The sequence below is a fragment of the Prinia subflava genome, chromosome 10 (genome assembly GCF_021018805.1).
Source record: "Prinia subflava isolate CZ2003 ecotype Zambia chromosome 10, Cam_Psub_1.2, whole genome shotgun sequence".
NCBI classification, from domain to species: Eukaryota; Metazoa; Chordata; class Aves; order Passeriformes; family Cisticolidae; genus Prinia; species Prinia subflava.
Genome location: NC_086256.1, coordinates 28,198,043 through 28,220,897, shown reverse-complemented (window position 1 = coordinate 28,220,897; position 22,855 = coordinate 28,198,043). Strand labels below are relative to the sequence as shown.

At 55.9% G+C, this 22,855-nt stretch overlaps 1 protein-coding gene across 1 annotated transcript in view; it reads right to left on the bottom strand.

Moving 5' to 3' along the window:
• Positions 1-22,855, bottom strand: part of CACNA1E (calcium voltage-gated channel subunit alpha1 E) — a 130,907-nt gene that overhangs the window by 86,284 nt on the left and 21,768 nt on the right. The window contains exons 2-3 of the mRNA XM_063406612.1: positions 21,306-21,711; positions 3,421-3,687 (exon numbers count right to left, since the gene is read on the bottom strand). Of these exons, the coding sequence (XP_063262682.1) occupies positions 3,421-3,687; positions 21,306-21,685 (647 nt within the window). The 5' untranslated portion in view covers positions 21,686-21,711. The remainder of the gene's footprint in view (positions 1-3,420; positions 3,688-21,305; positions 21,712-22,855) is intronic.

The window sequence follows — 22,855 nt, the reverse complement described above, 5'->3', positions numbered from 1 at the left end:
CAACAGGATGCAACTTGGCATCACCATGACAACAGCTGCCTCTGTTTAAATTCACCATCTGACAGGCAGCCTCGCTCTCCCCGGCTGTCAAAGAGATGGACCTGCCATTACACCTACTCGCCCCTCCCAAAAAAAAACCTTCTAAAATCTGATGAATGGAGGGCACAGAAAACAGGCTGGGAACGGGGAGGGGGGGAAAGGAAGGGGGAAATGTTCCTGGGGAGTGCAAGGATGGAGCTGCCCAAGGATGGCACGACATGGCGCAGGCTCTTCCCTTGGGAAGGCGAGACCTGCCGGAATCTTGGCTGGGGGAAAGCCAAGGTGCAGGAGATGCTTGGCCAGGGGGGAGTGACATCACCGGGATCCCCGAGGGGCACTGCCCACGCAGCACCAGGTCACAGTGAGAGCCATGCCGAGGAAAACAGTTCAGACACTCATGGGTGTTCTTCCCACGGAGCAAATTCCCCCTGACTGCTGGGATGGGGATGTGCCCTGGGGCTCTGAGGGTGCTCCAGCTGCCCTAGGCCAGCCCAAGACCCGATCTGGTCCTCAAAGGGGCTGAGATAGGTGAAATCCCTCACCACAGGGAGCAGCAAGGTGCCGATGGACATCCTGTTCCCTGCCACACTGGGGGTAGGTGCAGTGGGCAGCCTGCAGCCAGATGCTGTCCTTGGGGACACAGCCAGAGCCACACAATGTCATCTGGCCTTCCTGGGGCGGGAGAGGGATCTTATCCAGGTCAAATGTGATTAAGCGGATGAGGAACGGAGCAGATATAGATGAGCTGCAGCCCATCTTGTGTACTAACTGAATTGGAGCCTTCCAGGCAGCCAAACAAATGAAATCAGGGTGAAAGGCCTGGCCATCAGCAAGAGGAGGGCAGGCACGAGGACAAGACTGCGTTTCCCAAGGAGAAGAGGAGATGTTGCTACAGCCAAGATAGCAGCTGCCCCACGGTTTGGGCAGGACCAGTTCTAAAAGAGCAGCTCCAGTGTAGGCAACGTTCTGGGCTTTCCAGCGAGGAGCTGGGCAAAGGCTTGCCTCCCATGGAGCTGCATCCCAATCCCAGTTGCTCGTATTTCTCCTCCTTCTCCTCCATGCATCATCCCTATTTACACTGGGAAGCCAAACTGCAGAGGCTGCTGGTTATAATTACACAGTTACCCAGCAGATATCCAGGCCTGAATCACCAGATATTTTTAGCCCTATTACCTAGTCAACCAGAGCTGGATGAAGAAGAGCCTCCACTCCACCCTGCGCTCCTCTCCAGCCCCTTTGGCTTTCCTCAGTGCTGTGCCCACCCTGACCCACTGCACCAGGACTGGCCATCACCCTCCCAAGGCCAGCAGCTCCTACTGACCACGGCCAAGATCCAACGCTCTCCTCCCCAAAATCCCCTTGCCCAGGAGCGATGCCATGGGCTCCAGGCCAGGCAGCTGAGGTGCTCACATGGTTTTCTTGGCCCTACCAAAAGGCACCAGCTGCCTGTGCCAGGCTGCAACTACAAGGACGGGAACAACTGGCCCGGCCAGCCTAACCAAACTCATCACCAAAAGGCCTTGCCTGTTCCCAAGCCCTCAAAACTCCAGTGGTGCAGAGAAACATCCAGGGTGGATGCGTTTTTCTCAGCAAGAGATGGCAGCAGGGCGGGGGACAGGCAGGAACGCTGAGCTCCCGCGCCTGGAGCACGCCTGTTCCCAGCACTCACATGGGAATATGTCACTTACTTCTGGAAAAAAAAAATACAAAATGAGCCCATCTCCCTCATGCATTGCAAATTCCAGGGGAGAATAATGCTGGGGAGTTCTGCTCGCGTGGTGGTGGAGCTCCAGTCTCTAGGAGACAGCGGCTGCCTGGAGATGAGACATCACGCCGGCACGGGACCCCAGCCCACGCCGGGAGTGCCGGGCCAGTGGCAGCACCCCAGCTCCTTCTGCCTCCCAGCAAAAGCCGGAGGGGCGAGAGCCCTCCCACACCGCGCTGGAAAAGCACATGAATAATCTGGCATATTCTGGAAAAGCAGGGCCTGGCCCCTGCCCTGCGGGGCTCCGCGCTGAGCCGCCACGTCCCCGAGCTCGCCAGCGCTCCCGCAGCCACCAACCCCGTGGGCACTGCCAGGAGGGGCAGGTTCAGGGGTGCCAGGGGGAATTCGGCCCCTCCAAGCCAGCCCTTCATGCCCAGGTCACCCCCTCGAGCCTGGAGCTCCCCAGGCAGGACCGGGTCCTGCTCGGCAGCTGCAAAGGGACAATTCCCCCGCGGTGCTCTGCAGGGCGGGTGACCTGTGCTGCCTCCCTGGCCTCACCAGAGGCTTTCCCCCGAGGTACCTGTTGCACCAAACCAAGGCATTGCTTGCCTGGCACCAGGGAAAGCTCTCCCGTGCCCACCAGAGGAGCCAGGAACTCAACCAACAAGTTGCAGGGAGGGAAAGCGGCAGCAGCAGGAGCTGCATGGAATCACTGCTGCAGAACGCGGCACGGGGAGGCTCCTACAGCCAAAGCGTGGCCACGTTTTGAGGCTGCTCAAGTTTTGAGGCTCGGATCCTCTGCAGGGGCAAAGCCCAGGAGGTGTCTCGGGGGGCAGCAGGCACCGAGGCCAGGTTGGTGTGGGGCTGAGAGGTGTGGGGCTGGGCAGCAGCCAAGGCGCCCAGGGGCACCCACGGGGAGGGTGGGAGGAGAGAGAGGTGCGTGGGGAGGTCTGAAAGGATGGAGGAACAGGGGAAGAGTGGGAGAGATCTGCACCCTCCACCCTGCCCGAGGAGAGAGGTCCCTGGGATAAAACCACGGCTTGCCATGCCAGCCTCCCCAAAAAGGGCCATGGGGCACAGCCAGAGGTTTCCAACATCCTTCCCTGTGCCGCAGGGAGGGGGCAGCCAGTCCCCAGAGCCACCATGGGGGGCCAGGGGCCGCAGGGCGAGGGCGGCTGTGCCCCTGCCAGGCGCGATCTGCAGCAAAGAGGGCACACACAGGAGGGACAGAGCCACCACCCAGCAGGGACGGGACATTCACGGGCTCCCAGGTGGCTCCGGGCGGGGTGGGGAGACAAAACTCCACAAGACATCGAGGCACCGAGAAAAGGCCACTGCCCCCCGCGTCCCCAGGCACACACACGGAGCATCCCAAAGCACGCAGGGATCACAGCACCCGTCCCTGTTGGCACGGAGGGGGCTAATACAGCCAAGCCTCAGGAGGGGCTGGGGGACTCCCCGGGGGGAGGAAGGGCTCAGCTCCTGTCAGGAGCAGGCAAGGAGCCGAGGAGAGAAGGGGAAGCAGCAACAGGGCGAGGAGAGCATCCCCGGGGGCCGGGGCACCCCTCTCGCACGCCTTACCTGCCCGCCAGTGCCACACGCACGTGTCCTGGGCGGCCACCGAGGCAAATCCGGGCAGCAGAGCAGGGGGCTCGCAGGGGCTGCAGAAAGGATATGGCCAGTCGATGAGCTTCTTGGCGTATTTCCTGACTATGTTCTCTTCCCCAAAGAGGAAGAGCGATCTGTTGACGGTGAAGCAGTTCTGCCGGACGGGGATGGGGTTGTACAGAGCCATAGTCCGGGCTCTCTGCGCTTTGGTTTGCTTGAAGGTTCCCGGGCTCCCTCCCGCAGGGGCAGGAGCTCCTTGCCGGCTCCGGTTCTGGTCGGAGCCCCCATCTCCGGAGCCCAGTCTGCCGGCCACTGCCTCCCCAAAGCGAGCCATCCTGGAAGAAAACACACAGGTGAGCCAAAGCAGCAGCACCGAGGCGGCGGGGGGAGGGCGGGGGGGTGGGAGAGAAGAGGGAGGGGGTTGCGGGGCGCAGTCCCAACCACAGCCCCCTCCTCCTCTCCGGGTGATGCTCAGCTCGGTCTCTCCTCCATCCCTCCGGGGGAGCAGGGACCCGCGTGGAGGAGAGGCGGCCCCGGCTCAGCGGCCCCGGCGCGGCACGGGGGGCACCGCGCCCCCGGCCCCCGGCACGGCCGCCGGGCAGCGGGGCGGGCAGCGGGCCCTCCTCCTCCGTGCCCGGCGGAGGCCGCAGCCCCTCAGCCCCTCAGCGCCTTCCCCCACGAAGCAAGGGGTTAAACCCAGCCACGTCCTCCCCGCCGCGCTGCCTGCAAGCCCAAACCAGCCCCTTTCAAGCCCAAAAGGCACGGGAAGGGCAGGGATCCGAGTCCTCGCAGGCACCCCCCGAGAGGAAGGCACGGTTCGGAACAGCACCCAGCGCAGCAGCCGCGGCCGGGGGAACAGGTTGCAGCGTGGTCCAGCCTAGTTGGAGCCAAGTGTCCAACTCCTTCCTCCCGACTCCATCTTCAGCATCCTGCGGGAGCCCGGCCGCCCATCCGCCGGCTCGCTGGGGCAGCGGGCAGGGGCGCAGGGCCGAGCCCCCGGGCGGGCACCGGCGGCGGCAGGGACGCCCAGCCCTCCGCTGCCAGGGCAGGAGCGCGCAGCGAGGCGGCGTCGGCTTCCCGCAGGAGCCGGGCCACGAAATTAAAGGCTGCCGCGCCTCTGCAGCTCGGGGACAGCTCGCTTTAATGAAGGCAGCGGCAACACAGGCGCACACGGGCGCGCACACACGCGCAGCACGCCCGGCTCGCTGCCTCGCTCCATCCAGCGCGTTCTTTTGGCAAGCACGGGAGCTGCCGCAAAGGAAAATCAGAGGCGAGGGGTGGGTCTGAAGGGAACAAAGGCAATGGGGGAGCCCCCACCCGGCCAGAAGCGCACACACACCCCCGCCCTGGCTGCAGAGGGCTTCCCAGCACACCGGTGCTCTTAGGTGAGTGGCTAAATTGGGGAGCGAGGGGGGCTCGCCTCCCTGCATCTCCCCCACCCCACCTCAGCCCGCACTGAGCATCTCTCTCCGGGCACATGCATCATCCTCCTCCCCCCATGCCTGGGACACCTGGAGGCTCCCGGCTCCCCGCCCAATGCCAGCGGGTGCCCGGGGAGTGCCCTCCTGCTCACTCGCATACAGATGAGCCTCCACACCTCGGTATTTTCCTTTAGACACACGACGTTGTCTGGAAGAAACAGCGGCTCATCCAAATGGGTGTAAACAACCCGGGCTGGATGTGTCCCTGCAGGAGCTTCCATGGGGGTGAGGGGTGTCTCTGACCTTGCTCTCCCCACCCCAGGCACCCCACTAAGGGCAGGGGCTGGGGACACTGCTGATGCTGTGCACATGTGGCACGCATGTGCCAAGGTCACCCAGGGATGCCCAGGGTCCCCTGGGCTGGGCTGTGCCCCACTGGGGGGCTGCCTACCCACCCACCCACCTTTGAGGAGCCCACCCTGCCCTCCTGGCACACACAGGGTACCCTCAGGGGTGTCCCCAAACCCTCTGTATCCACCAGGCAGGGCCGGGCACAGCACACAACACACCCTGTGAGCTGTGGTCTTGCAGGGTCCTCCACCCCTCCTGCTGAACCCCGAGGCCACAGAGCTCCCCAGGGCCTGTGACACTCTTGCATTTCCCACTGGCAGGCCACCCAAGACATCCAGTGTCCCTGTCATGCTCTTCCCTCATCCACCCCACCAACAACCTGCTCTGCAAACACAGGGGCTTCTGCCCTGTCCCTCACACCTGCTGTGGGGCAGCCAGGACTGCCTGAGGCATTAAAAAATAAAATGAAATAAATAAATCAAGGTGTGAATGACACAAATCATTAACTCATTTGGGCCAGGGCTTCTCCCTCCATGCAGCCTGGCAACACCTGACCAGGGACTTCCCCACTTCACGGGCACTACTGTGGCTGAAGGGCCACAGGGTTCATTTTTTTGGCCCAGGCTCTCATGGGAGCACTGCCAGGAGCCCTTGGGCTGGCTGGGTGAGAGTGAGGAAGGACCAGATCCTCCTCAGCAAGGTAGCAGAGGAGTGTTTGCAAAAAGGGTTGTGGGATCATTGCCCCAGCCTCAGCCAGGCACCCAGAGCCCACCAGCTCCCCGTGACACCCAGCTGCTGCATCCCTTCTTAATTCTCTCCTTCCAATGATCTTTATAACCAAAGCGGGCTATCTGGTGGGGTTTCAACCAGTCCCCAGCTACCCCACTACCACCCTGCAGCCCAGAGCAGAGCAGAGGTGCTCCGATCGCTCCCAAAACACTTCCCAGGCCACCAGCCACCAGCCAGAGTGACCCTGGCTTTTCATTCCACTAACAACAGGCAAGGAGGTGGCCACAGCAGCTCCCAGCTAATTACAGTCCCTTCGATTCAGTCCGGGCAAGGCACTGCCCCGAACGAATCAATTGTTATTTGCAGCTCCCCTCACCTCCTCCTCCTCCCCGCCACCGACGCAGCTCCGGCAGCGATGCTGCTCTTCCCACCTTCCAGCCCTTTTAGCCGCTGTTAATTAAGCCCGAGGCTGGGCCGGGTGCCAGGAGCGGATCCTCAGCCTTGCAGAGCTCCTGCCCCTGCTCCCCCCAGCCCTCTCCCACCCCTGCCCGCAGGGCGAGCCCCCCCAGCCGAAATGTCCGGGCTCTGCGTGGTACCCCGGGCATGCTGCACCCTGCACTGCCCCTGCATCCCCTGCCTGGCTGAGGGGGAGGAAGGCAGCCTTCCTCCTCCATTCCCTGAAAGCAGGGCTGCCCCCCTTACCTGGACAGTTCTGCTGGGGCACCAGGCTGTCCCCTGAACCCGGAGCTGGCTCTCACCTCTATTCCACATTCGCTGCTGCAGAGCAGAGCGCAGGATGACCCCGCTGGGAGCCTCTCTCCTGCTCAGACGGTGCTACAGAATGGGATATTTATGAGAAAGCAGCTCCTTGAGAGAAGATTGAGAGCCAAAAGGAAATAAAAAAGTCTCTGGCTATGCCAAGAGACGCAGGCTCTGCTTCCCAGGATGTTTATTGCCGCTCTCATCTTGACCCTCACCCAGCACGCTGGGATCTGTGAGTCAGGGAGAAGTGTGGCTGATGCCCACATGATTCAACATGGCACAGGGATTCAGAGCCAGCTCCGTGGGGCTGTTTGGGTTCTTGTCAATGGAGGAAATGTGAGAAGACAGGGAACAGCGGGTGCCAGGGCAGGAAGGCGCTGGGGATGCGCTTGGTTTTACGGAGACAGGCTAACACTCCTCCAGTCTCAGCGAGCTCTGAGAAGGAGCAGCTGAGGGAGCTGAGGGGGGGCTCAGCCTGGAGAAAAGGAGGCCCAAGGGAGACCTTACTGCTCCTGAAAGCAGGCTGTGCAAGGCGAGGGCTGTCTCCTCTGTTAGGCAACAAGTGAGAGGACGAGAGGAAACGGCTTCGAGTGACACCGGGGGATGTTCAGACGGGATGTGAGGAAAGCAGAAGGAACAGGCAGCCCAGGGAAGTGGTGGAGCCACCATCCCTGGAGGGACTTGAAAGATGTGCAGATGTGGCACTTGGGGACTTGAAAGATGTGCAGATGTGGCATCTGGGGACATGGCTGAACGGTGGCCTCAGCAGTGCTAGGTTCATGGCTGGACTCGATGTGTTTAAAGACATTTTCCAACCTAATGATTCCACGATTCTCACACCAGTATTTCCATCCACTTTTCCCCCGCCTCTCCCAGCCACGCCGCCCCTGCAGGGCGGGACACGCCCGCAGCCCCGGGGCTGTCCCCTGGCGGGCGATGCCGAGCGCCGGTGCCTCATCCCCGGTCCCCCCGCACCGCGGGCCGCCTCCGCCGCTCCGGCATTGCCATCTAGCGGAGCTGCGCCTCGCTGCGCCCCCGGCCCGGGGCTCCCCCGGCTGACCCCTTCCCGCGGGATGCTCGGACCAGACGCGAACCCCCGCGCAGTCCCCGCATCCCTTTGCGCAGCCTGGGGCACCCCGAAACCTCCTGTGCGTGCATTGCTGGCTACAGGCGCCAGGAAAAAGAAATAAAAAATAAATGGAAATAGTGTTAAAAGCATCCTCTGCCAAGCCGCGGGTTGCTCAGAAAGCCAGAGCTGCTCCTCAGCTTGGAGGGAGCACCAGGCAGGGAACAAGTCCCTGAGGAGAGGCTGAGAGTTGGGGGTGTTCAGCCTGGGGAAGAGAAGGTTCCAGGGAGAGTTTGAGCCCCTTCCTGTGCCTCAAGGGACTCAAGAGCACTGGAGAAGGATTTTGGGCAAGGGCCTGGAGTGACAGGACAAGGGGAAATGGTTTCAAGCTGACAGAGGGCAGGGTGAAATGGGGAATTAGGAAGAAATTCCTGACTATGAGGATGGGAGACACTGGCACAGGTTGCCCAGAGAAGCTGTGGCTGCCCCATCCCTGGAAATGTTCAAGGCTAGGCTGGATGGGGCTTGGAATAACCTGGTCTAGTGGAAGGTGTCCCTGCCCACAGCAGAGGGGTTGGAGCAAATGATCTTTAGAGTGCCTTCAAACCATTCTATGACTCTAATGCAGGGTCTGGAGGGGGAGAACAGGCTCCCCTTCCATGACTGATATTCCCAGGAGACGTGATGGACTGCACTCATCTTAGAAAGTGGCTTTTGGCATCCTGATTTATTTTTTAAATATGGCTGAGATTTAAAAAAAAAATAAAGTAAAAAAGAGAAAATTTTTAAAAAGGACAAAATGAGAACCATCTACAGTGTGCTCTGGCCAAATTTCAAATTGGGACTGAATAGCTGTGACTCAGAAGCGTGTTTATAACCATGCAGGAATGCATGGTTTTTTCCAGTTTCATTTTCAAGTTTCATTACCTGCTGGATCACAAGGAGGATGTTCTCCCCCCTCGCAAAGGAGGAGTCCTGCAGAGCTGAGCTCCTCTGCAGCAGCAGGGGGACAGAGCTCTGGGCTGGGACAGCTCACCCAGGATGGCACCTCTGGCGGAGGGCACCACAGCCTCTGCCTGATGCCCATCTGTGCAGATGTTGGCAGCTGTGGCACAGGCCAGGACAGCCCTGGTGGCATTTCCTGCGCCAACAAAGCCCTGCAGGGCTCTGCACCACCTCGCAGCAAGGCAGCTCTCACCCAAAGCAGGGAAAGCCTTTCCTCTCTGCCACCTGCTCCCACTTTTTCCCAGCAGCCTCACCAGGATGTGCCCTCTCCAGCCCTGCCAGAGATGGGCACCATCCCCCTCACAACCTCCAGAACACGCTCCCAGCACCAACCCCGAGGGGGAATTCACAGGGTCAGCACTGGCATTCACCCACCCAGGGATCAGAGAAGAGAGAGCCAGCAAATCTCACACCAGGCTGGGAATTCTGCCTCCACATTTAAGGCACTGCCACCACCCCCTCAGCCTGCCCAGGGGGTGAGCACCCAGCAGCCATGGCAGGACCTGGGTGTGTGAGGCTGGCACGGGAATTACCTGCACACGGAACATCCCTGCCTTCACAGGCACTGCTGCTGTAACTACCGGGGCCACGAGTCCAACAGCCAGCCTGGCATCTTCAACATCAACAGGAAAACAACCCTGTACAGCTCTCTTCTGCTGGGAGAAGGGAATAATCCTCTGGGAAGGGAGGCTCTGGTGGCTGTACCTCCCCCAGACAAGCCCTTGCAGGTGATGGAGATGTAGAAGAAGCAGCGCCCTCTCAGAAGAAGCAAAGCAGCTCCCACCCACAGGCTTCCCCTGCAGCCCCTTCCCCAGCCCCCAGCTGCAGCACACCTTGCATTCCCACCCTAGAGATGCCTTTTCCTAACCTCTCTGCAAGTGTCTGCTTGAGACAATCCAGCCCAGAGCATCTCTGGTCCCACTTCTAAAAATGCCTGCCAGTTCTCAGCTGCTGAGCAAAACACAACACTGATGTCATGACTTGTTGTGGGGTTTTTTAAATATTTTTTTTATAATTTTAGTGGTTTTCCCATGCATATTTGTAAATTTTTAAGTTTAACGATTTAGCATAGCTTTGATATTTTGTTAAGCTAAAAAACCAAACGTCTTAAAAACTTCACGGTTAGAAGCCAGAAAGTCTTAGGTTATTTTGAAAAACTGAAGTTTCTTTTAAAATACGTCTTATAAATTACAATTAAACTTGTTTAAGGGAGCTGTGGCCTCACACTGCACTGCTGAGGGACTGGCAGCTCATGCATCAGAGGCACTGGTAAAGCAGAACATTGTTGCATCTTGAATTAAAGGTGGATTTACCAACCAAATCGTGGAATCCCAGAATGGATTGGGTTGGGAGGGATCTTTAAAGGCCATCCAGTCCAATTCCCTGCTTGTGGCATCTCCAGCTAGACCAGACCGCTCCAGCCTTTAAATGATGGCAGGCTGAGAGAGGCTTAAAGGACAGCAAAGGAACCTCCAGTCCTGGGCACTCATGGGGACATGGCAGGGATGTGCCTGCAGCCCCTCAAGACTCCTGGGAGGTGACTGTGGTGCTCAGTGTCACTCTGTCACCGTGTCACAGCGTCACTGTCATTCTTGCACTAACCCACCCCCACAGGGCACTCAGGACTTTGTACTCCCCAGAAACACCCCAAAAAACAAAAAGCCACCTCTGTGGGTGCATGACAGCGGCTGAACAAGCACAGGGGGGTTGCTGATGCCTCAAGCAGAGGCAGGTGAGACCCCACCACCCCCAAACTGCTGAGAAAAGGGACAGCAGTGCTTGCAGTGCTGGCTGCAGGGATGCTCTCCTTTCCTACCTAAACACCCCCCTCCCAGTGTTGCTGGCAATGCAGAGCTCCCCGGGTTACTCTGCCTTAGGCCAGGAGGCTTTGTGGCTCAACTGAAGGGCCCTGGAATAATCACCCACTACTGAACTGCCTGGAGTGCCCTGCTGCTGTATTTAGCTTTGCCAGCCCGGGCTGTAATTAGCATTTGCAGTCGCATCCTGGCTGCTCTGGGCGGGTGTGCAGCAACCCCACCCCTCAGGGATCACCTACCCACCCTCCCCTGCTTTGCCACCACATTAAAGCAGATTTCCATCCCTGCTTCCAACCCCCAAATCCCTCTACACAACCTCTGCCCCCAGGCAGAAGCTGTGGAGCAGCCCAGGCTCACAGCCAGCGAGCTGGCAGGAGGTGAGATCACACCTCTCCATCCCCCTCCACCTCGGGCAGGTCCAGCTCCCGGCAAGGCACTTCCAGAGAGGTCCACTTGGGAAGATCCAGGGGGAAAACCTGAGAATGGTCCTGCTCAAACGTGGGGACTGAGCAGGATAAAGGGAGAACAAAGAGGTGAGAAGAGAGGGATATTCCCCTTCTTGCCACCAAGGCCCTGCAAGAGGCAGACACCAAGCTGCCAAACCTTACATGTGTGTGGGAACAAGCTCAGAAAAGACATCCCCAGAGCCATCCAACAGCAAGAAAACTTATTTCTAGGCTGTCAAAGGGTTGGAGAGAGATTTCTAAAATCATTTTTTCAACCTCTGCACCACCCAAAGCAAAAGAAATCCCCAAGCATCCTCACGACCCCTCTGGCACAGCAGTGTTAGCTCCTGCCAAAGCCAGCAGATCTTCCTCTCCTTAGACCTCCTCTTCATCCCTCCACGAGGCAGGTCCATGCCTGAGGACCATGCAGTGCTTTCTCTGGTCCTCTGCCCACCCTGCAAGGCTCGAGTTGGATAAGCACAGCCAAACACCTCCTGCCAGGGCGTGGGATGACAGAGGAGTCTCCTTCCTGCCTTCAGGCTGCAAATGCCCCCTGCAACAGAAAGCAAGCTGGACCAGAAGCCCACCAACTCCATCTGCAGCCCAGTGAAGCCAAACTCACAGGCTCAGCTTTCTCCAAAGCAGAGGAAACAGGGGTGGCTTTGACAAAACTACGTTGTTAGGAGAAGACGGAGCTGTTGAAATCTTTTTTCCCAACAGATCTGAACTTGCATTGAGCAGCTGATGCTGAAGGCAGCCAGAGAAGCCCCATCCCTGGCCCACAGCCAGGAGGGAGCTGCTGCCTCCCCCTCCCAAACCTGCGAAAGAGAAAAGGCCAAGGAGTAAAACCTCTCTCCGTGCTGGGAGGTGCGAACGAACGTCAGCTCAGCAGCTCCGTGGAGGCAAACAGCCTGAGCAGGCAGGGCTGAGCACGGCTCCCCAAATCCCTCAGAGGGAGCCTCCACAGCCAGCTCCCCTCAGCATCACACAGGGACAGCCAGGGACTGCCTGCCAGGGGAAAGGGCTCTCAGAGGGAGCCTCCACAGCCAGCTCCTCTCAGGATCACACAGGGACAGCCAGAGGGGAAGGGGCTCAATCATTCCAGGGGAGGGAAAGGACGAGGATGCAAATGAGCGGGAAATAATCAGTCCATTGAAGGATTTTTTAGGCTTAATTCCACCCTAGAAAAGGCAGTTACAGCATACCAGGTCCTATCTCAGGAGTTCTGGAGGGGTGGGGGGCAAAGCAAGCGCTGTGCATGACAGATAGAGGAGTTGGGATTTGCAGCAGAGCTTGTGGAGGTGAGGAAGGTTTCATCATGGCCTGATCCTGCTGGTGCTTTCCAAACTTGCAGGAAAGCTGCTTCCCACCAGGCATCATCCAGGGAAGATGGGACTGCTGGAGCCCAGGGCACATGGAGAACATCTCAGGCTGCCCTGGGGGCTCCGAGACCCTGGCTGGGAGCCCAGGAAGGCGCTGCCTTTGACCTTGGTCCATGGGAAAAACTTCCAACACTCAGAGATGAATTACAAACAACCAAGGTTTGAAATAAGTAGTAGTTTACTTTGTCACAGGGTGAAAATGTGTACATTTGGGGTTTTAGAATGGAAGTTGATGAGGGCAAGATAGAGAATTTTGGGTGGTGTCTCATGTTCTTCTTGGACTGCCTCCTCTGCTGTGACAGTGGCACAGAGACATTGGTGGAATGGGTTTGAGGCAGAAATTGCATGTCTAGAATAGGCAGTGATTACTGGCACAGAATTGTAAATACAGTACATTTTAAGAGTTAATTGGACTAGAGACCTTTAAAAGACCTTGAATTTTCCATCTGGGGGGGCTTGCCAGAGGTGTTTCTTCAGCAAGTTAAGCTTACAGGGCCTGCAGACCTTGAGATAAGAAACTGAATAAACACCTCTAAAAACCAAAGCTGCAAGTTCCCTTCATCCTTTCAAACTCTGGTACAGGACTATTAGAAGAAAAAAAAAAAAAAAAAAAAAAAGCCAAACTAATTAGGGGGAGCTTGGAAGGGAAATTCCAAGATGGGACAACACCAGGTCCTTCAGGTGGGTTTTGGGAAGGACAGTGATCTCCTCTCCCACTGATCTCCTTCCCCACGGCTGGGATGAACACCTGAAAGCTGCTTTAGTGCAAGTCCAGGGAGCTCCCTGATGTTTTAAGGAGCCATGGAATGGTTTGTGCTGCAAGGAACCCTAAGGATCATCTCCTGCCAACCCCCTGTCATGGGCAGGGACACCTTCCACCACACCACGCTGCTCCAAGCCCCATCCAGGCTGCCTTTGGACACTTTCAGGCATGGGACATCCACAGCTTCTCTGAGCAACCTGTGCCAGGGCCTCACCACCCTCAGAAGAGAAAATGCCATTTTGGGAGTGCACAGTGAGACATCCTCTATGTTTTAAAATGCAAAATGTTGAGTTAAATGAAAAGTAAGTGATTGTCTGATCCAACCAGATCCCTCCTGAGGTCCCTGAATTAACCTGTTATGCTGCCATCCCTGATATTCAGTGTGTGAGGGGCAAGGCAGGTACTACACCTAAGAAACTGAGAGCAGTAAATAACATTAACCCTACAAACTGGAGAGGCTGGAAAATGCCTCTGGCACAAACACTTCCCAGCAGCCAGCCTCCCAGCAGAATCACACAGGGACAGCTGGGCACTGCCTGGGAGAGGGGAAGAGCTTGAATCATTTCAGGAGAGGGAAAGGACGAGGATGCAAATGAGCAGGCAATATCAGGAGTTTCGGTGGCTGCAGGCTCTGCCAGTGCAGGAGATGCTCAAAGCAGGGACTGCTGAAGCAGAGGGCTGTGCTGCCATCCAGAGGGACTGCAGGAGCAGCGTGGAGCTCAGCTCCACGGGGAACACCCAGCCCTGCACCTGGGGAAGAACAAACCCCCGTGTGGGCTGAGAAGGGGCTGGCAGGGAGAGCCCCCAGGGACCCGCTGGCCACCAGCACTGTGCTCTGGAAAAGAGTGGGCCAGCAGCCCCCTGGGGCGTGTCAGGCACAGCCAGAGGGTCGGGGAGGTGGCCTGTCCCCTTCATTTCGCCCTGGTGACACATCCAGAGTGCTGTGGACAGGACAGGACAGGACATGGGCTACTGCAGCAGCTTCAGCCAAGGTGTCTGAAGGACAGGAGCTGGGAGAGCTGGGGCTGGAATTTCCAGGTCTCCTTCTCCTGGGAGCTTCCTGGCTGGAAGAGGCTCAGAGAGGATCTGATCAATGCAGAGAACTCCTGACAGTGGGGGAAGAGGCTTCTCTGGGCCTTCAACCAGGCCCTCAGCACCTTCACAGGGCAGAATTCTTTCCTATTAACTAACCTAAAACTACTCTGCCAGTGTGAAGCCACTCCCCTTTGTCCTGTCACTCCTGGCCCTCATGAATAGCACCCAGAGACTGCACTGGGGGCAACAGGATAAACTGTTTAATAAAATAAATTCTCAATAAAACAAATTCTGCCTCTACAGAGGAATAAACTTTTTCCCTGTGAGGGAAACTAAACATTTGGGACAAGCTACCCAGAGAGGTTGTGGACTCTCAATATTTGGAGGTACTCAAAACTCACCTGGACATGTTACTGGGGGGAAACTTGGAGGACTGCAGAGCCTGCTCCAGGTGACCCTGCTTGAGGTTCTCTGCCACTTCACTGCCTCACAATTATCCTGTGTTTCTGAGCCATGGCCAGCCCCAGGCTAAGGGAGAAGCTCCTTCCAAAGGCTGGCTCCTGGAAAGCACGGAGCATGGTTTGAACACTGCTCCCACAAAGCTTCCCAGACACCTGGAGGGAGGCAGGAGCTGCCAGGATGCAGTGGCAGGACACAAGGCAGCAGCTCCTGAGCAGAGGCATCTCCTGGGAACCACGCTGTCCTTCCATGCCCCACACTGCCAGAAGGCTCAGACTGTCCCCATCCCTCTGGCAGCCCTTGGGAGGCTCTGCAGTCACTGGAATGAACTCAGGGAATTCCTGCAGGGTGTGCCAGAAACCCAGGCTTTGAGGAAACTCGGTGAAGGATGCTGCTATTTCCATGCTGTTGCCAGGATATTCAGTGGAACTCGAGTTCGTGCCAGGTCAAAAAACGAGCTCCTCCCCAGGATGCAAACCTTGATCTGCACTAAAGGGAAGCAGGGAGAGCACAGGGAGGTCCAGGGCACCTTTTGGAGATGTTTCTGTGCTGCTCAAGGCAAGAGCCATGTTTCAGTGCACCCACTGCCAGGTCTGGCACATCCACAGTCCTTTACCCTGCCCCTCGTGCAGGGTGAAACACAAGCAGGCAGAGCCACGGGAACAGAGACACTCGTTAGGCTCAGAGAAGTTAATTGCTTTGCAGGGGGCTGGAGAAGACTTGGAAGCACGGGTGGATCTACAGGAAAGATCCTTTCAGGTACATAAGTCCTAGCATCACCTGCCACTGAGATCTCGGGGCTTTGACCTGCAGAGCCCTCAGAGTTCCTGCCAGCTGCCTGAGCTGCCCCAACCCCGTTTCCCAGCCCTCCCAAAGCCCTGGGGGCATGGCAACAGACATCTGAAAAGGAGAAGGACAGACCCAGATGGTGCTGGGGAATATGCTGGGAGGCAGTGAGGGAGCTGGCAGCCCAGAACACTCCAAAAGAGCCCTTTGTCTCACTCAGCACCAGTAAAAAACATCTAAAAAAAAAAGGATGTAAGGGGAAAAAAAAACCTGCTTCATTTGTAATCTGGGATGCAGAGCGTGCACATAACCAGACAGAGGCTGCCAAGTCGTAAAAAAGCCACTGAGATCTGTGAGCAACACCCTGTGTGTCTGCAGCCTGTTCTGTTCTCTCCTGCTTCCCATCCAAGGCAGAGCTGCAGGAACGCTCCAGCCCCAGAGGCTCCCCACGGGCTGAGCTGCAGGGACAGAGCCAGACAGCAGCACAAGGCTCCCTGGGCCAGGAATTTGCCAGGTCTCCTTTTCCTGGGAGCTTCCAAGGCTCTGAAAAAAAGGAGAACTCACAAATTCATGGCAGCAGAGACACCAATTAAGATGCTCCAAGACAGGATGTCACTTTTGCTTACATTACCCTTTGGGGTTCCTGTGCTGTGGGCAGAGTGCTTCCCTTCCCACAGGACACTCACACCCTCCACCATCACTCAAAGGCTGAATTACAGCGTCCCCCCTTCACACTGTGCCACGAGTCTCCTCCGCTCCCTGCCCCACATCTGCCTGGAATCTGGCTTTTCCATGCATCCTGGCTGCACATACCATCCCCAAACAAGGGCACAGCTTGCATTCCCCAAACTGCACAGGCTAAACTGAACAAATCCCCATGCACATGTGGGTTTTGGCCATGCAGAGCAGGCTTGTGCTTCAAATGTGTGCCTCAAATTCAGCCTGAAGCTCTTCTGGGATGTGCTCCCTGTGTGGCTCTGCCTGTCCTTACCCTCAGCTAAGGAAGCAGCTGCTCCTCCTGGAGAAGCCACAGGAGGTTCCCTGTTTGCTTATTTTGACGAGGAGCTTTTCTTCTGAGCTGTCTCTGAGCTCGACATGATCCCAAGGATGCTGCCAGGCTTCCAGAGCAAGGACAGCAGCGATCCAACCTTGGAGCACTGCAGGTCTCTCCAGACACCTCCATCCCCGACCCCAACGTGTGGACACAGGGATGGAGGGCAGGGCAGCAGGCTGGGACTCTGGAAAAACGGGGTTTGCTGTCTGCCCTGGGCTGACATCCCTCAGACAAGAACAAGGTGGGCTGGTACATTCATTTTTCACCATAAAATCAATCCTCTCCCAGAGCCACTGCCCCACAGGCACTTTGTGTTTGCTGTTCTCTGCCTCAGTTTCATCTTGGAAAATAAAATAACAAAAACAAACAAACAAAAACAGGGGAAAGAGCATTTTACCCGTCCCATTCTTATTCTGCTTGTGGAATTGTTTCACTGGCAAACAGCAGCAGAGGTGGAGGTTTAGTGAGGGTCAGACCTGCCAGCACTGGTGAGCACAAATAAAAAAAGCCTTTCTTCACTACCCTCAGAGCAACCCAGATCAAGAGCAGCTAAAAAACATCTGGCTACCAGGAATGCCACATCTGCAAAGACAGGGCTGCTCCAGGGGAGCAGAGGGCTCACGCAGCAGGACAGAGGCACATGCAGCATCTTTTGCTGTGCCCAGCACCCTGCAGAGCACCCAGCCACAGCCTGCAGCTATTCGGATGTTTTCCACATTTCCCATGTCCCACCTAATGCCCAGCACCACACTGGAGCTATGGGAGAACGCCCCCGTCACTGCTAACCAGAGCCAGACTGCCCTGCTGAAAGCCCCCAGGGTGATCCAAGGCATGTGAGATGGGCCCTTCTGAAAATGAAATCACAGGGAAATTGCATTATTACTAATAAAATTACACACAAGGAAATTAATTTGCTTTTTCTCCCCCACAGGGTAGCCATCTATTCCCAGAAAACATCTGTGGTACTGGGGTTACTGGTTCTGCACACCAACCAGGCTTCAGCACAGCTTTTGGGGAGAACACTGATGGTTTGTCCCAGAAGGATAGAATGGTTTGGATTGGAGGGGGCCTTAAAGATCATCTTGTTTCAGCCTCCCTGCTATAGGCAGGGACACCTTCCACTGTCCCAGGCTGTTCCAAGCCCCATCCAACCTGGCCTTGGACACTTCCAGGGATGGAGCAGCCACAGCTTCTCTGGGCACCCCGTGCCAGGGCCTCCCCACCCTGACAGTCAAGAATTCTTAACTTTAAACCCACTCACTTCCAGTTTAAAGCCATTCTCCCTCATCCTGCCACTGCATGCCCTTATCACAAGTCCCTCTCCTCCTGATTTTGAGTCTGATGTTGAAGCAGGAACCTCTGGCATGTGTTTTTTGCAGGTCGATGGGGTACCAGGGCACAGCAGCCTGGGAAAGGAGCAGATCAAACCCCTTGGTGCTCACCAGCTTCCCAGGAATGGCCTGGCAGAGGCAGGGATGGGGCTCTCTGCTCCTCAGTGGGACATGTTGTATTTCCCTGGGAAATGGTTTGTCCCTCCCCAGAGACCCCTGGAACGTGTAACCATGTCGTTTAACCCTTCCTCCCCTTTCTGACCCTATTGGCTGAGTTCCAACTATCTCTCCTTAGCAGGAGCCTAGATAAGGCCCTGTTCTTCCTCATTCTTTCTCTTTCCCCCTGGAAACCCCCTGGAATAAATGTCTTGGACTAGATCTGGGGGTCAGAGCCTCTTTTGGAATCTTTTGCCTTGTCCCTGAAATATTCCTCCAAAGCCTTCTAGGATCTGAGCTAGCACAGAACTTTGGGGGGCTGCAGGGGGATATTTCAACATGTGGCCAGCAAAGCCCGAGGGCCAGAGCCCGCTGTCCTCCCCAGCATCAGAGGCTGCCCAGAAAACCGTCACAAAGAGGGATGAAATGACAAACCCAGGAGCTGGGAAAGGCAAAGACAGGACCCTTCCATGCTGGGGAGACATCCCATGGAACCACCTGGGGATGGCAGCTCTGCTGCCTGGCACTTCCACTGCCTTACAGACAGCAGAAGCAGGCTGTGTGTTCCAGCCTCTGCTGCACGGAGCACCGAGGGCAGCCAAAGGGGCTCAGCCCACCACAGAGCACCAAGGGCTCCAGCCCCACCACGGCCCTGCCACCAAGCAGAGCTGTGGAGAGGCGGGCTGTTAATGAGACAATTAACGAGGCCACCCCTGTGCTTCCTGCCCTGCCATCATTTATTCATCTGGCACCCCCAGGGGCTGCAGAAGGGAAGCAGGCACCGAGCGCCTGCCCAGCCCACATGGCAATTCATTTCTCTGCAAAGCTGCTGGCCAGGAGGTTCCCAGCACAAAGGGGGGAGCAAAGGGCTGAGAGGAGGGCCCTCAGCCATGGGCTGCTCTCCAAAAAAAAAGCAGGAGCAGCCTCAGCATTATCACAAGTGGTTTTATCATGGAAACCACCCCAAAGAAACCCCACCAGCTTCACACGAGCGCCGGCCTAGATCTTGCCACAGCAACGTGCTGCACTAATTAATACAAGGGCTCCCATCTCTTCGGGTGTTTTATTAAACATTATTCCCCAAATAATCCAACTTCTGGAGGCAGGGAGCTGCTCCAGACCAGCGAGAGGATGTGCTGGAACAGCTGATCCCAGGCAATCCTGCTGCTGGCTGAGCACACACAGGGAGGGGACCCCTGTCATTGAAACGTGGGGCTGGAGCATGTGGCTGCAGCCTTGTCACAGAGGGAGCATGGGGTGAGAGAGGCTGATCCAGGGCTTGGAGCTGGGCTTTTCTCACAGCACCCAGGCAAATGATGAGAATATGTTAATAAAAGGAAAATAACAAAAAAAAAAAAAAAAAAAAAAAAAAAAAAAAAAAAAAAAAAAAAAAAAAGGTGGGTTCTAGCTCTGTCACACACTTCTGTTTTCTCCAGTTGGTTGATGTCCCAGCTTGCTCTGATTTGGGAAGACTTGGAAGTTTTTTGAACTAAATACAAATCATGGGAATCACTGGGGTTGGAAAAGACCTCTAAGATCAAGTTAGTTCAGCACAGCCAAGTCCCACAGAAAATGTCCCCAACCACCCAATCTACAGATAATCCCCTCACAGCCACAGCAAAACCCAGACACAGCCACGGGAAACTGCCTTGAGGACCTCCAAAACAGAGAGCTTGCAACTTCCCTCTCTGTTGGGGAAGAGGAAACAGGGAAATCTGACAAATGCGATTGCTTGGCAAAGAATCTGGGAATATGAAACCTGTAAGTGAAATAGAAATGAGAGCTAGTTTTGATGTATAGGATGCCAAGCCAGTCAGTGACTAAACAACTGCAAAGACAATGGTTGGGTGAGCTGAAGGGAAGATCCCTGTTAATTGAACAATACCCTTAGCAAATAAAGGAATACTGAAGGGTCCAAAGGTCAGGGAGACCCTGCCAGCATGGCAAGGAAGAAAAAAAAGGGGTCTAGAGAGTAGCTTTTAGGGTTTAAAATGTAACACAATGTGGTAACAGGCTGTATGTAGATTCTATAGGATTTGTGCCTTATACTGGTTGGATGTTGTAAATTAGCATATTCAGTACAGAAAAAGATATAATGTATTGTAACAGGAATTCAGGAGTCTCTCAGGCACACCTGTAAGCTGTAGCTGGCAGCTTTTAGGCTGGGCTCTGTATCACCCACGACCCAGGGCTGCTGTGTGTTAATCTCTGCAATAACCAGCATTTTGGAACATTTTGGAACAGAGCTGCCTGGAGTCCCTCATCTCTCTCTGACCACTCATTCCAGGACACCTCTTACAGCTCTCCACGCCACTTTCCCCCACCACCCCACGGTGTGGGGACACGCAGCCCCACCAGCAGCGCCAGCAGATGGGGCAGAGGTGGCTGCTCCCAGGGAGCTGGGACATGTGGGGCTGAGTTTCCTGTCAGGGACACAAAGGTGGCCTGTGAATCTGTAATTGTGAAATGTGGGGAAGGCAGCCATATGAGCTTTAATAAACAACCAGGAGAGACATGGAAGGAGGCTTCTGAACAAATATTTTTGCTTGCTTATAAGTGAATAATGTAAGCTTTAAATTTTCACAAAATATAAGTTTTAGGGTTTTAGTTAATATGAGTTTTACTGGCCTTTAACAAGTAGGATAAAAGAATGCGAAAGTATTATTATTATTACTACTATTACTATTATTACTATTATTATTATTATTTGCTTTTGAAAATAAAATCATTATAAGCTTTAAGCTGCTTTGTAATAAGAGGTTAGAAAACATAGAAGGATTTGTAATCACCTAAACAAAAGAGGGAAGTAAGTTTATCCCAAGCTACAATCCTGGAAAGAGAAGCTGGACATCATCATCACTGATTTACGAGCCTGGAAAAGGAAGCTGGACTTCACCAATGCAGATGTATGATTCTGAGAAGGGAAGATGGACATGACCACCACTGATTTACAGCCCTGGGGTATGGAAACTCGACGTCACAAATAAGAACTGATCACAGCAGAGTACAGAAATAGGACTTATTTTCAACCCTAAGGTATAAAAATCCAACTTCACAAATAGAAACCAGGAGGAAACCACAAAAAAAAAAAAAAAAAAACCCTGCTGAGAAATGCTTATGAGCACGCTCAATAAATACCAGCAAGAATTGGCAGTCAGTGTGCAGCTGGAGGGGAGACCCCACTCCACTGCACCCAGCGCTGCTTTGCTCACACTTTATCAGTTGAACTAATGAATTAATTAACTGATTGTTGCTCAATATATTGGCTGAGACAAGCTCTTTATTTATCACAAGGCCAACAGGACCCCCCCAGCAGCCCCACACAAGGCAGGGAAGGCTCCCGCTCCCCCCTGGGCTGCCCACCTGGGCTGGGGGCTCTCCGGTACTTACTCCCACTCCTTCCTCCGCGCCTGGGGCGTGCTCTGCATCTTGTGTGCCTCGTGTGCCTTGATGATGTCCCTCTGCTCGATGAGGCCTCCGCGCCGGCGCTTCATCACCTCGGGGCTCACGGGCACCAGCGGGCCCAGCCCCAGCTCCAGCGCGCTGCCCGCCGCCCGCGGGGCGTAGAGGGCGTCGAAGGAGGCGGCGCGGGACACCAGGGCCTGGGCCAGGCTCTGGGGCTCCAGCAGGTTGCAGGAGTGGGTGTTCTGCATGAGGCCCAGGCGGTGCTGGCGCCACGTCTCCTCCTCGGGCAGGGCCAGGATGCAGCGGGACGAGGCGGCGTCCAGCTCAGCCGCCCTCCCCACGGAGCACGTCCCGAAGCCCAGCATGGCTGCTGCCGCCGTGGCGCATCACTCTGCAGGGGGACCAGACAGAGGCAGGCTCAGGGGGTTGCTCTGCTTGCCCCACGCTTCCCTCCCTTCCTCCCACATCAGCCAGGAGTCCCGTTTCTCCTCGGTTGGTTGGGCTGGACCCTCTCACACCAGGACAGGCACCAAGGTCAGGGCAAGGGGCAGCACCTCCTGCCTCCCTCGTCCTTCCCAGTTTGGGCATCCCTGAACCTCTTGAACCCGCAGCTCTGTAGTGGGTGGGTGCCTTCTGCTTACAGAGCAGCCCCCACGGGCCTGAAGGAAAGGGGATGTTCCCCAGGGATGTTCTCCATCCCTTCCCCTCGTCAGGCTTGTTTTGACTAGGATGGAGGCCGTGCTCCGTGCTGTCCCCTTAGTTCATTTTCCCCCCCTATATTTAAGTTATTTTTGCTTCTGCTGTGGTGTTCCCCAGGCTGACCCCATAGCCAGCCCTCCCTGGAGGAGCACAGCTTGGTGAGATGGGAAAAGACATTTGGGACACCTGGATCAAACCACCCCGGGCTCCCTCCATGGGGTTGGTTTTTCTCTCACCCCTGGCTGGAACACCCAGATCCTCCTCCAGCCCCACACTCAAGGGACAGACAGACAGCCCTGGAGAGGGGCAGCACTTTAGGAGGCTGGATGGGGAAATGCCAGCGTGGCTTTGAGTCGGGAGCTGCACATGGGAGCCAAAGGCACGGGAACAGTGCCAGGAACCCCACACCGAGCAGAGCTCTGTGGCCAACCAAAGAAGGGAATGCCCTACAGGCAGGGGATGCTGATGCCCAATACTATACCCAAAGCTTTGCCACGGTGAGATGTTTTATTTTCATGTTGAAAAAACTCTGTTCAGCACGTTATTGATGCAGGAAAGGCTTTGCTTTGGCAGTCCCAGAAATTCCCCTTCCAGTGTTTGCCCACAATGAAGGTGGAAAAGGGGAAGAGAGAAAGCAGAAGGCAGCCAAGGCCATTACTCCCTTTCTAACTCCATTCCTAATGCAGGAAAAAGCAACCCAGCAAGGAAAAGGAGGATTTGGATCCCTCAGTCATGCAGCAAACTGAGCACGTCATCATCTTAACCCCTTCCCAGGGCATCGTTTGGAGACACCTCCAGAGCAAACAGGGAGGTGGGAAGGGAGGTTGGGATAAAGG